Genomic DNA, 14,675 nt, shown 5'->3' with positions numbered 1-14,675 from the left:
TTTGTTTTATGTTTAGGCTTTAGTAGTGCAATATGGAGGATGGCGCTCTGTGTATGCAAACAGCGGTATACACTTGTAATATATTATAAACAGGTATCGGGTTGTTAAAAGGTTTTAGACTATAAACCCAATTCGAAGTTAAAGATGATGGATGACGGGATAGGAGAAGTCAATTTTCAAAATTCATCCTCCCACTTAATGTCAATGCTTCCTCTACGCAACACACTGTCCTTCACATTAATATTAGCCCCTTATGAGTTCATTGCCAAGATAAGGCTACAACCACCGACTCACTCACCCACTGTTACCAAGGTTACTACAGACACTTCCCAGTTGCCAGAAAGTCAAGCACCATTTAAATATAATGGATGTTAAAATGACCACCCGATCCATATTGAATCTGTCCTGGTGACAGCATGGGTCACTGTAGGCTTATAGTGTCGACGCCATTTACACATTACATTTATTGTTACCATTCAATCCCTAGTCTACAGCTGCTTGATGAATCATGTAAATTACAAACCTTGCACCAGATCGTGTAGCTAAGCAACACAGACTTGTTCTCCATGTACTTTACATAACATGCACAAGACCATGTAGCTAAGCAACACAGACTAGTTCTCCATGTACTTTACATAAAATGCACCAGATCGTGTACCTAGGCAACACAGACTAGTTCTCCATGTACTTTACATAACATGAACCAGATCGTGTAGATAGGCAACACAGACAAGATGATCCTTGCACTTTACATAACACGCACCGGATCGTGTGGCTAGGCAACACAGGCTAGATGATCCATGCGCATTACATAACATGAACCAGATTGTGTAGCTGTGCAACACAGACTAGATGATCAATGTACTTTACATAACATGCACAAGATCCTGTAGCTAGGCAAAAGAGACTAGATGATCAATGCACTTTACATAACATGCACCGGATCGAGTAGCTAGGCAAAACAGAATAGATGATGTATGCACTTTTCATTACATGAACCAGATCGTGTAGCTAGGCAACACAGACTAGATCCTACATGCACTTTCCAATTACCGTTATATGTACCAGACCTTCTAGCTAGACAGCAAATCCTACGATCCGTGTACTTTAAATATCTGGTAAATATCTGTGTAGCAAGGCAAAACAGACTAGATGATCCATGCACTTTTCATAACATGCACCGGATCGAGTAGCTAGGCAACACAGACTAGATGATCCATGCACTTTACATAACATGGACCAGACCGTGTAGCTAGGCAACACAGACTAGATGATCTATGCACTTTTCATAACATGCACCAGATCGTGTAGGTAGGCAACATAGACTAGATGATCCTTGCACTTTACATAACATGGACCAGACCTTGTAGCTAGGCAACACAGACTAGATGATCTATGCACTTTTCATAACATGCACCAGATCGTGTAGGTAGGCAACATAGACTAGATGATCCGTGCACTTTACATAACATGGACCAGACCGTGTAGCTAGGCAACACAGACTAGATGATCTATGCACTTTTCATAACATGCACCAGATCGTGCAGGTAGGGAACACAGACTAGATGATCTATGCACTTTTCATAACATGCACCAGATCGTGCAGGTAGGCAACACAGACTAGATTATCCATGCACTTTACATTTACCGTTATATGTACCAGACCTTCAAGCTGGGGCAGCAAATCCTACTATCCATGTACTTTAAATAGGTTACCAGATCGCGTAGCTAGGCAATGATGGCTAGATAATAGACGGACTTTGCACAAGATGCAGCAGATCGTGTAGCTGGGCAACACATTAAGGCATCAGATGAACATATTTTGGTTGCAAAATGCGCTTTATTGAACTGAGCCAATATCTGAGAAACAAAACAATAAAGACATAAGAACAAACTCATATAAATTCTGTAAAAGTGATGACCAACTTCTGTATTACAATCGTAGCAATGTCTCGTAGCAGACTTTGACACCGATATGAAGAAAGTGACATGGTAATGATACAGAGACCACATACATGCATACACAGTAAACTACGGTTATAACGAACACGCTTATAACGAACTGGGGGAAATATAAAAAACTGGGTTATAGGTCCCTGACATTTTCTGTATATATGCTATATATATGCTTATAACGAATTACGGTTATAACGAACTTGAATTTGTGGTCTCTTTGAGTTCGCTATAACCTTAGTTTACTGTATAGGCAATATTAACGAGATTATAATAAACAAGTACACATTCGTCTTGAATAGCAACAGAGGGCTGATTAAAAGGATGATTGATCATTGGGTATAAATAACTCTTTTGCAACTCATGTCTAACATAAGGAATATATACATGGCTTATCGGATTGACTGTAGTTGTTAAACTGAGCACACTTGCAATAGATTTAACACTACGACTTTCAACAAACTAGTCCGAGTGTTTGTTGTTGAAGAGAATAGAAATAATCTATCACTTTTTTTTGGTTAACGCCGTACTTAGCGGTATTACAGCTATATGACAGCGGTCTGTAAATAATCTGGACCAGACAATCCAGTGATTGATATAATGAGCATGACTCCGTAATTGTGTTACATTGACATGACCTTCCGAAACCGTTAGTCGCCTCTTACGACAAGCATGTGTTGCTGAAGACCTATTCTACCCTGGATCTTCACGGGTCCACTGAATACAAAACCACATCTTAGATACAGCATAGTTCAGCCGCAATGTCCTGATCAATATCAAGGGGAAGTATGATTAACGAAACACAAAACAAAGCACACGTGCATTTGTGTTTTCACGTGCCTTACAAACGGTGAGTAACCAAAACGACCTTCACCCTTCATTACGTCACTACGTCAATCCAACCACGCACAATACATTATGCTGTTGACGTCAGTATGTAAGATGCCTCAAAGGCAAATAGACCTACGAGTTATATCTACAAATCTTAAGAACATTTATTTCGAAGCAAATATCAGCAATCACCTCCTTGTCCTCTCATGTATTCTGAAAGGTGCAAACAACCATGTTGTATAGGTGGGAATTGTTTAAGTGTTGATTTACTCCCTGTACTACACAGATGTAACGTAGTCGACATCACCAGTGAGTTCAAGCCAGATGTCACTGATAGTCAGATGGAATTTAATGGGATTCAACCTGTTAATATGATCATATGGAAGATGATCTGGTTTGCTTGGTATCAAATTATCATATATCATCGCCATAGCAGTCAGCGAAACACACCTGATACACCAGTACTGCCTATGGCAGCGGGAGACTGTACAACAAGCCAGGTATCTGTCCTCTCTGTGTTGATGTGTCTGTAGTAGACATTGGAGAGTCTGTAAACGTGAAATGTACTCCGTCCTCTGTTACTGTAGAATTTCTTTCCCTACCAGTGGCAGTTCGGCTTACACCCTTCATGTCAACGTACACAGTGTAGGTCGCACCTGCTGTGAGGGAAATAAACCTGGGAAACAGGACGTCATTCAACACTTTACTGCCTTGAAGCGTCATCCTTGTCTTCACGAACGGTTCATCAATCATCCCGTTATTGGCGTCATACACTCTGATTGTCAGTGTATACTCTGCATCTACAGTAAATGCACCATACAGAGGACACCCCAGGAGGAGAATGCTACGACTAGCTGAGAAGGAGACTGTACTTATCTCAGTAGAGATTTTACCTGTGTTGCAACTAAATCCGATTGCGTTAAACCACTCCACTCTTTTACAGGATGCCTTCCGTTTCAAGCCGATAGTATTTCTCTGTGAATGTTTATATGGAGATATGTCAACAGTTGTGTCTACGGTTCTGTCCATTATTCGTATTCTCTCATCCCCTGTCAGCACGCCAGATCTCCCGACAACCTTCACCAGATACTCCAGGGGGATGCTTGTAAACCGGATCTCATACCTCATATCTCCCAGGAGTCTCCGTATGTTCTCAGGCGTGTCAATCCAACCTTCCTCCCGGCATCTTTCCTTTGTCCAGGACAGCACTGCGTCAAATACGTCTTCCTCTTTCAAATATAAACCATCTGACCTAACAAACTTATTCATACAATCAGAGCAAAGTTTCACAAAGCCGGGAGATTGGATGACTTCCTTCCCTCCTTGAGTAAGAATCTCCAGGACCTTCTGTTCCACGTCCAGCTCCCCGTAACAATGACACTCCTCCAGAATCTGACAGACATTGTCTTCTGACAGGGACTGTTCTAGGAACGTTTCACACAGTTTATACAATGCATCTAGAGAATATTTCCTGGAGGTGTACTTTAGTCCTGTGACTGTTTCAGCGTCGATAGTGGCCTGGTCTGTGTACACATACCTAAAGGTACAGTAACATGTAAGAAAAAGGACATGAAAAATTAAAAAATGAGTTTATGATCTTCTGAGCATTTACAAAACAATGATATAAAAGCAGATAAAGAATGCATAAGGTGTTATCTTAATTTGTGTATTAATTTATCTACCGCTAGATAAATCTTACCTTAAAGACGTTGGACACAATAAGTGAAACCCACTACAACGCTGTGAGATGTAACATGGAGAGAGTGTATAGTGTACTTGTATCGAGTAAAAACAAAATACCTTTCCATGCTATATTTTGTTGTAGGTGGCACCCACGCATAGTGGGGTAGACCTCAAATGACATGATTTACCATCACTATAAAATAAATTGCTTAAGCTGACTCCTAGGAAGACATTAACCTAATAGTCTAATTAAACTTACTTTGTAGTATTTATTACTATTTAAGTTGGTTAACTACATACAAGTATTGTAAAAAAAGGACCAAAAATGGAAAGACTGGAGGGAAAATAGCAACATATTTAATGTGGCTCGGGTATCAAAAGAGCAATTACTGATGTAAATAGTTATTTAGAAGAAGGTATAAAATCAGCATTCATTACGGAAGGTGCAATTTTCTCTTGGTAATGGATGATTTGTAAAACCGCTAGATTAATCTCACCTTAAGAACTCTTTGAAGATGTCTGCCTCAATGTCGGGGATGGTTACCTCCCCTGTCTCTGCCAGGGGGCCACAGAACATGGCATGGAAGACACAGCTGCGACTGACAAGAACGTAGCGGTGAGCTCGGACCACCTGTTTCTCTGATCCCACACGGAAGGTGACGTCACAGAAGTCTTCCGTGTTGAGCATGTGCAGATTACACTCTGTGACAGTCTTCCCACCCTGCCAGTTGTCGACTAATCCAGATTTGGGGCTCGCACCTGACATCTTGTAGCTTTGAACAGACAAGACATAAATACATACATATTATAGGTGAGGTGAGGTGAAGTTTGGTTTAACGTCACGTCCAAGATTATTGCACTTATATAGCGACGTGCATGTACGTGTGTGTGTTTGTGTGGCTGCTTGTACTAGTCCGGACTAATGCCGATTTAGAGTGGTAGCTCACTGAGATACCATGCCGCAGTTTAACATGAATCACTTAACAATTCATTGTTTTCAATAACGTGAGTGAGTATGGTGTTACGCTGCTTTTAACATTATTTCAGCAATATCACATCAGGGGACACCAGAAATAAGCTTCACACATTGTACCCATCTGAGTAATCGAACCTGATGTTCGGCGGGACTAACGAACGCTTTAACCACTAGGCTACACCACCACCCCAAATAACATAGGGGCATTGCTGGGACAAAATTGTTTGCTTACAAATAGCTCACATTGTTTTCGTAGCATTAGCCTAAGAGAGATGTCTGTTTACACATACTGAGGATTGACCTGTAATAGGTATCTCACAATGAAATGTCATTCGGTTGAACAGTATGAAATTAATTTCTCTTGAAGGTAAAGCCAGATATAAATGGATGTTATTCAAAGTAGATGGCACTATCGGAAGGGGCATATATAGGAATTGTTTATCAAATCTCTAAAATCCACATGTCAAGCTTTCAATAAATGGTAAAACACATATAACTCAACCCTGTCTCCAAAGACTAAAGATACAACTTTACTGTTAGACCACTGGGGATTCCGGGTAAAAATATAGATTGCCATCAGCTCGTCTTGAGAGGCAACTAACTATAGCTGCAATATAGCCGAGTAATCAATCAAAAACAAAACAAAATGCATATATATATCACTCACATCTTCACGACTCTGTCGAAAGGCAAATTGAACGTTTGAGGTGAGATGTCCTGTTTTTATTACCATCGACAAAGGTCCATACAAATACGAAGGTCAATGTTAGAAATGAAGTGAACTGACCCCTTTATATTGAGCGAAATCTGCAAGTATCCGGTAGCCCATAAAAGTCATGCTTCACAATCACATCAGGGACAACCACATGACAACAAACCTTACAGCCAACCCTTACCCGTGAAGATCGGGGGTAGGATAGGTCTTCAGCAGCCCATGCTTGTCGTAATAGGCGACTAATGGGATCGGGTGGTCAGGTTCGCTGACTTGGTTGCTGCATGTCATCGTATCACAATTGCGTGAATTGATACTCATGATATTAATCACTGGATTGTCTGGTCCAGACTCGATCATTTACAGACCGTCTTAACATATTTGGAATAATGCTGAGAGCGGCGTTAAACAACAAGCAAACAGACAACCCTAGTTTGTTTGCATATGTTTTGTGACTGGCGGTTGTGGCATTTTGAATGATCTACCAACCTGTAACTACAGTCTAACCTGTTGTCTCCCATTCTGGGGACCAGATAAATAGCTTGTATTGTCCAGGATTCGACACATCCGACTGGGCCACACAACCCAAAGCAGACACGTACCATACCGTGCATGTTACATGAAGGTACATATCATGTCTGTACTGAGGAATACAAACATAATCGTTTTTCACATCCACATTTATGAATTCACATGAAAATTCAACCTCGACTTAGGTTGCACTTTTAAACATTTGTCAGTTCGACTCATCACGGTAAGTTTCACTTATTTTTAACTCTGGGTCCCACAAATTATTTCGAGGCAACACAACTAGTACGACATGTCACGATCAAAATGGTGGTAAGTCCGGTCGAGCTTGCCACGACTGGACTGTATTTTTGACACCACCATGGATTCGACACATCAGAGTTCGAGAGCTTGACTCAATAACATCAATGTTATATCGGAGTTTATATCAATAACACTGAACGGAAAGCAGCTGCACAACTTGACCAAGATAATCAAAGGGACACAACTCTGTAAAGACTAGTACAGACTGATGTTATCGCCGAGGAGTTTGTACACATCGTTAATTACGGCTATCAACATGATTTTAGTTTCAAATAGTGACTTCATTATTGACGTAATAGCCGACAGATGTGCTACAATGTGTGTGATAGCCTGCACTACCGACAGTTATATCCATAATAGAATATAACAGGAATAACAGTGTCAACCCCTTGACATATCAGATACATACACTCAGTCAGGTCGATAGCACCACTCTCTGTACACCAGACAAATCACCGTTCACTACAGCTGTGTAAACAGTGTACACCTTACCAGGCGACTAACGGGATCGGGTGGTCAACCTCGCTGACTTGGTTGATGCATGTTATTGTATCCCAATTGCGTGGATCGATATTCATGATGTCACTAGCTGGATTGTCTTGTCCAGACTCGAATATTTACAGACCGCCGTTATATAGCTGGAATGTTGCTGAGTGCGGGATTGAACAAGAAACAAACAAACCCCTTACCTGGTCTGGTACAGATGATTTGAACACGGCGAGCGAGAGAAACCTCTTCACCTGTTGGATACCTGTAATCTTAGTTTCGTTTTGACACTTCCGCATGTCATATGTATATTTTATGAGTGCTTCACTGCTATCATGCTAAGGACAACTCTGTCAATCATGTACACGCCTCACATAGAAACAAGACAATTACTGGACAGTGAGAGATTGTTATTGTTAAAAGATGGTGTAGCCAGGTGTGGTAGTCCAGCCACTAGGCTGCTAGTCTAGAAGTGGTGGACATTTCTAAAAATAGATATTGGAAGTCCATGTGAAGCTGGAGAAATCACAGAACGTCTTTGAAATAGTGAGTGAGTGAGTACGCTTTTACGCCGCTTTTAGCAATATTCCAGCAATATTACGGCGGGGGACACCAGAAATGGGCTTCGAACTCGGGTCTTCAGTGTGACGAGCGAACGCTTTAACCACTAGACTACCCGAACGCCCCGTCCTTGGAATAGACACTTTTGGAGATTTTGCATCGATAATAGACATCTTTTCAGCTTCAGCTGCAAACCCAGATATTATTTTTTAACTTGGGCTCGGCATTAAACGGATAAAACAAGGTACTGATCGGCTCGGGCTCTAGAAAAACGGTATTAGTCCGGACTAGTACAAGCCCGCACACACGCACGCACACATGCACACACGTTGCAATATAAGTGCACTAATCTTGAACGACGTTATACACCATTTCACCTCCAAAGAAGACAAATATCATTCTGTTGTCAAACAGAAATGAGAGGATTAAACGTAGAATGTGTCTTACTGTTCCAAAGCAACCTTTCGTGTAAGACATTGCTCTGGGTCAAATTTCACTTGCCCAAGCTTGCATGAAAAACCTTTTTGAACTTATGCATATGAATCGGAATTTCCGCTCGGACTGTCAAAGACAAAACAAGGTAATTTGGCCAGAAGAATAACTTAAGCTTCATTACATCAATAATCTGATATCCTTCAATAACCATCAAATAGCCAATTCTGCCACTGATTTACCAACCTGAACTAGAAACAAACGAGACCCATGAGACCGCCACATCTGTTTTATATTTAGATCTATGGATAAAGATTCAGAGTGCCTCAGTGGAGCCTTGAAAACATTTTATTGTAGACACGTAAAGGACATTTCCAAACTTGAGTTACAAAAATGATGCCCAGTGCACTATTACCACCAAATCTGTCCACTTCCTTTATGCAGTTTCGTACATAGCATTTCCCGCGACGCTTGTAAAACACGATGTCTACCATCCGCGCCGTGTAATCTAGATGTAACTCATCACAAAACCAAGCTTGTCTCTATCGCAGCCGACGGTGCATGTCCGTCAAAATGACACCTCAAATTGGTCGTCTACTGCGAATACCTTTAATGCGTAAATGGTCCACACTGTCGCATCCTGGTATTGGTATTGCCGTAGTTGTAGAGGTGGCCTTGATGGTTCTTTCACGTTGTGACGTAGCAGTGTGAATCTACCCTGTGTAGTATTTAAGTAGAAACCCCTAAACTGGTCACTATTCTTTTGGGGGTGGTGGGGTAGCCTACTGGCTCATCACTCTGAAGGCCCGGGGTTCGATTCCCCACATGTGTACAATGTGCGAACCCCATTTATGGTGTACCCCCGCCGTGATATTGCTGGAATATTGCTAATAGCGGCATGAAACCATATTCACTCACTCACTCCCTTTACTCTGGAACAGAATTATCGATATACTTCATGTTCTGGTCTTTCCTCTTGAACAACATCGATAATGTTACCACATGTGTTTAAGGTTGTACAAACAATGATGTAAGAGAAATGTCAATTGTTTTACTTTGAATTACTCCCTGCACTTGTAACGTGGTGTACATAACGATTGAGCCTAATCTCTATATTTTATTATAAATAAGATGGAATGTAACGCCATGAAATATATTTTATATGATCTTTGTCAGTAAGTCATTGAAATTGCCGAGAAGCACTTTGTCCAGTTCCGTGGTGAAATGTTGTGAAATCCTGAGTTTAACACATTTTTCAAGAATTATTGAAGAGGAAGGGTAGATTGGAAACAGGGCGATAGTCAGCTAACTCACTGCTACTCTCACCTGCCTTCTCAATGAGAGGTTTTGAAACAGTTGTCTTGAAGCATGTAGGAACAGTACCAGTTGACAGGCTTTGGCTCTGATGACATTGGCAATCGCTGGGAGCAAAATGTCTAAATTATCAAAAGTGAACTCTGTATGGATCAGAACCCGTCACAATAAAAAAGAAATTGAGTCCAAAACCACTTCACAAATTTCTTTTGAATTGAAAATCACTCAAGGAGCTTGAATTGGTGTGAGATGTATCGGGTAACACCGGCTTATGGGTTGCCATATTGACACTTCATCAAGACCTTGTTGACATTGCCCGACTTGGGTTTTCTTCTTTCCCATCGGAGAGTACAAGAATATAACGAGAATCTAGCTTTACATAACGCTGCTTGATCTTTGAGCAACACAACTTATTCTTTGAGTTTCCCATTTCTTGTTCTTTTGCATTTCTGGAATGGTTACAAATCTGTCTATGCACTTCGAGCTAAGATTTTTGAATGCCTTTCAGTAGTAAGCCATTCAGTGTTGGCCTTTTGCACCTTCTCTGAAATCCTATTTCCTTCATTTGAAATATGACAATGGAACTTGTTTTCTCCCAGAGGTGTGCAACTGTATTCAAGGGACTGTGTGCCCAACCAGGTGGCTTTGTGGAGGGCATATAAAAGGAAGGTGAATTTGAATTCTTCTCTCTCGCTTTATGAGTAAGCACGGCAGTAAGTTGGTGTTGCAATGGATACAGACGCTACAATCGACGTCATTTTGAATAAGCTCGATTGACATAAAGAGCAATTTGAATCGTCACACAATTCTGAAATTGGTGCTTCGAGAAAAGAGTTCATTCAAACTTCTTTGGATATTAAGAAATTAAAACCTGATAAGGGCTATGTTTGTTTCCGCGAGGGGAACACAATTCCATTTCATTTCCATGAAGAGATGATTGATGGTTGAGTCCTGGAACAGAGCGATCAATTGGAAGTTTGGTGACGTCAAAATTGGATTTTTACGAAACAAGTTAATCTGAAGGCATCTGGGAAACAGTACAAAATTACGTTTCTAACAATTTAGCTGATGCTTCAGAGGATGATAACGTATTGCCAGTGCAAGCTGCACCAGAAGTGTACTCATCATGCCCTCTACACGACCAGTAGGTCATCTTGCGGATCAGCGACGGTTACGAGATCCATGCAGTTTGCTGTTTTAACTGCTGCTCCTGTGCAGCATATTCATGTTATCACAGGTCAGGTTTTTCGTGGAAAATGGCAAAGGTCAGGAACATGTTTTGCGTATGGCAAATTCTCACATTTTAGATGGACATGTCCATGTGTCAACTGTACAGCCCCTCAGGGAATCTCAGTGAGTGGAATTGGGGCCTCAAGTCAAGCCGGCCAATAGTCCATCTCAAGATCTGTCAGTTGAGTATAGTAACGTTATTGATGGTACAATCAATGTCACTATGCTTACTGATGACTACTATGAGTACCAGCATTGTAGATCGGAAATAATTGTAAAAAGCCGTCTCAAAAGTTACTTACAATTTAGGCTGCAGATAGGTGCACCTGACTTCAAACAGCGTGTTGGATTTGATAGCTAATGGCTGCAAAATGTCTTTCTAGATCAAACAAATATGTTTACAAAAGCAGTGTGAAATACGAAGATCGGAAAACAGCGTTGTGTTGTAGCAATCATGGCGATTGGTTGAAAATTTTGATATTCATCTTGAATAGCATTACATACATATCTACTCATCCAATACGGACTATTGTTTGGCCAAACTTGAGATAGATACTTTCTTGGAAGACCATATTTTGGCTGGAGCTTCAAAAGATGAGACATGTTCATCAGGTTCTGTTATTTTCTGGTTTTGTTCCAATGGTAGAAAAGTCACTATTGACTTCGACACAGGTATTGAAGTGGCTAGTGGACACAACCCCCATGACAGTTACTGTACCTACAAGAAAGGTGCATAAGGTTGAAGAAGCCAACCTTCACCTGTTTGATTCCAATTATATGCACATACCTGTTAGATACTAAGTATGTGGTTTCTGTTGTTGGTCAGTACATTTCCATGAAATTAGTACTGGGGCCTAAAATACAACTATTAATAAGAGTGAGTGAGTTGGGTTTAACACCGCTTTTTAACAGTATTCCGGCGTGTCAGCTTAATGTGGGAGGAAAGCCCGAAGTGATGCAGGCCTCAGACGTTTACCACTTTGGTGAAACCCACGAGCACGGGTATGGTGCTGACAAACCTAGAAACATAATCGGGGCAAACCGGGATTCGAACCATCAATCATAGGTTCCTGGCGTGCCCAAGGGACGCAACTCTGCACAGCGAATCGCGGCGTCCAAGACGACTGGGCCACCCGTGCCCACTCTTCTAATGATAAGATCCTTAAGTATGGACATTAGTATGTCAGTTACATGGTGCATGAAGATCCTGTAGTCAGATATGAGTTCTGGTCAGACAATGTAAAGCAGTATACTTATAGATCACTGGTTCAGACAGCATGCACCAAGAAAGTAGTTTATTCCAATGCCAGTGACAGTGGCTATGCAGGTTATTGTGTAGACGTGGGCTGTGTAGCTTCTCATGGACAGTAATCAAAGGAGGAGATAGCTCGAGTTCGACTCGTAGAGAGCTGAATGCGGTACATATGGTACTACATTGTCTTGCTGCAACCCAGGATCACCAACGGGTGAAATGGCTTACAGGCAATTAAAATGCCGTGTTATTTAAAGGACAAGGTCGCATGAAACATCACTTACAATCAGTTATTTGATTTAGCTTACATCATTAGCATCATATGTGTGTCGCACAGCGTGTTCCACTGTTAAATATGTTTGTCACACAATATGCTCTAGAAGAATTAGAAATGACAGAACCCTCAAAGCAAATAAAATAATATAATGTATTATTATATAAGAGAAAACAAAAACTTTTTACATAATTCCTACGAACTTCTTACCAATTATCTGACAATATTACTACTAATACTATATAATACTAAACTAATTCTAATACTGGCTAATATTAATATTAATATAAAATATAAAACACACAATACAATCAAAAAAGGTTCAGGTATAAAAGATATCACATGTCACATCAAAATATCATCATCAAAAACAAAACATAAATGTCTACACAGACATGTATAAGGGAATTGTCCAATGACAAAATATAATTCTGGTCTTTCATGACACAGTATGAATGATGATGACAATAGATAGTCATTTGTAAATTTGTCTTCCACGACAAACAATGAGCACGTTAGAGTGACCTTAGTCAATGTATTGTCTCTGATGACAATAGTTCATATTGAAGGATGTGGAGATACAGCATCAGTGAATACTGCATTTACTCACTGCACTCTGATACAACACTTAGGAGTCACATCTATACTGGACGCAGTAACGTCTTGGTAGCTCATGTCTGTCTTCCATCAGATGGTCTCCCTCAACATGTCTTGGTGTGTATCATCTTGTTCCCAGGGTAGGACTAAAGGTCACGCCTGCATGACATTTACACTGAAAGGACGGTACCCGAGTCGCTGGGTGTCATGTCCAACACTACTACTCACAATATTCAGAACATGTCTAAATATTCGGTATATACATATGTGGGTATATATACTCAATTACTACCACAAAAATAAAAAAACTCTTTGTTACCATTTTACTCTATATTTACATTTACAATATGCACTATACTAAAAAACAAAGTTTAATAATTTACTATCCATGGAACATACATGTATTAATAAACTAAACAATCCTATTATACATGAATATGATTAAATATGAACTACTTACGCCCGATCTTGGCCCAACATGTAATGGTGGTCTGGCGTTCTCACCCTCGAGTGCACGACCAACACTGATTTGAGGGGCGAACTCTTTATATACCCTTGCATTGACAAGGACTTTCTGCCTCACAATCGCACAACACAGGCTTAGACAATGTACAATGTATCCGCTTGCTCTCACCTTTTATTCTCGCGTTCAAACCTAAATATACCTTTCACACTTGGCTCCATGCACACACGAGCATACGACTTGTGATTCTGTGTAACGGTTGGGTATTGGAGAACATTTGGCCTCTAAGGCGTGTTTTGTTACAGTCGGCGCATGTTTATGCAAGAGTTGTATCAAGGTATTTTCATACAACGACATAGAGCATCCACATCCCTTGGTGAATTACACAGTATCAATGTTTTTGATGTCTTGGCATAAATGATTTGTTTGTTTTGACATCGAGAATGCCATTTTCAAGATATGGTGATCATCGTCTTCTACAACATTACAGTCATAGCTCGTCAATGCACATTTAAAAATGTCCAGACTTTTGTGTGGATTCATTCACGTGTTGGATTAACCCAACGGGGTCAATGAGTTTTTATCAATTTCTTCACCTCTTTCCAATCGTATCATAATGTTCATTGAAATCACCAACGGTTCTATTTTTTCCCCTGGTGGAGTTTGTCGGGGAGAACTGTTAGTTCATTGTAAAACTGGGTAAAAATGTCTTCCTCTTCGATGCCAGACGTTTGTACAGACCTGAAGGGAAAGTTTGAGACAGAGATGATTAAATTCATCATTTAACAAAACTCTTGTGTTACAGAGATTAGATCCTGTAAATCATTGTTATGCCACCACCATTTCTATAAGTCCGTGGTATGTGCTTCAGGGAGTGTAACTTTATGTGCTGTTATTTAGGCTTTCATCTTTCATGAACAAAATATCGAGAGCATTATGAGTGATACAGTCTGCGATATCCAGGGCCTTGTTTCTTGAAGACTGAGAATTTAACAGAAAGATTTTAGACGGTTTCAAAAGATTTGAATCCCAATGTTCAGTGCTCTCACTTTCATCAGTGTGTCAAAGCTCAGCCTGAAA

General features: G+C 40.5%; 1 protein-coding gene across 4 annotated transcripts in view; it reads right to left on the bottom strand.

Annotated features, from left to right (window-relative positions):
• Positions 1 to 1,900: 1,900 nt before the first annotated feature.
• Positions 1,901 to 14,675, bottom strand: part of LOC125376847 (BTB/POZ domain-containing protein 6-like) — an 89,357-nt gene continuing 76,582 nt past the window's right edge. For 2 of the 4 annotated variants that reach the window (XM_048389085.1, XM_048389087.1), the window contains exons 2-3: positions 4,965 to 5,240; positions 1,901 to 4,321 (exon numbers count right to left, since the gene is read on the bottom strand). In XM_048389085.1, coding sequence (XP_048245042.1) covers positions 3,253 to 4,321; positions 4,965 to 5,233 — 1,338 coding nt within the window. In that variant the 5' untranslated portion in view covers positions 5,234 to 5,240 and the 3' untranslated portion in view covers positions 1,901 to 3,252. Of the gene's footprint in view, positions 4,322 to 4,964; positions 5,241 to 7,675; positions 7,771 to 14,675 lie in introns of those variants that run through there. The other 2 variants (XM_048389086.1, XM_048389088.1) reach the window with 2 other exon arrangements.

Source organism: Haliotis rufescens, unplaced genomic scaffold (genome assembly GCF_023055435.1).
Source record: "Haliotis rufescens isolate VD_foot unplaced genomic scaffold, xgHalRufe1.0.p SCAF_8, whole genome shotgun sequence".
NCBI lineage: Eukaryota > Metazoa > Mollusca > Gastropoda > Lepetellida > Haliotidae > Haliotis > Haliotis rufescens.
Note: the sequence above shows the minus strand (reverse complement) of the source record. Positions and strands in the feature narration are given on the sequence as shown.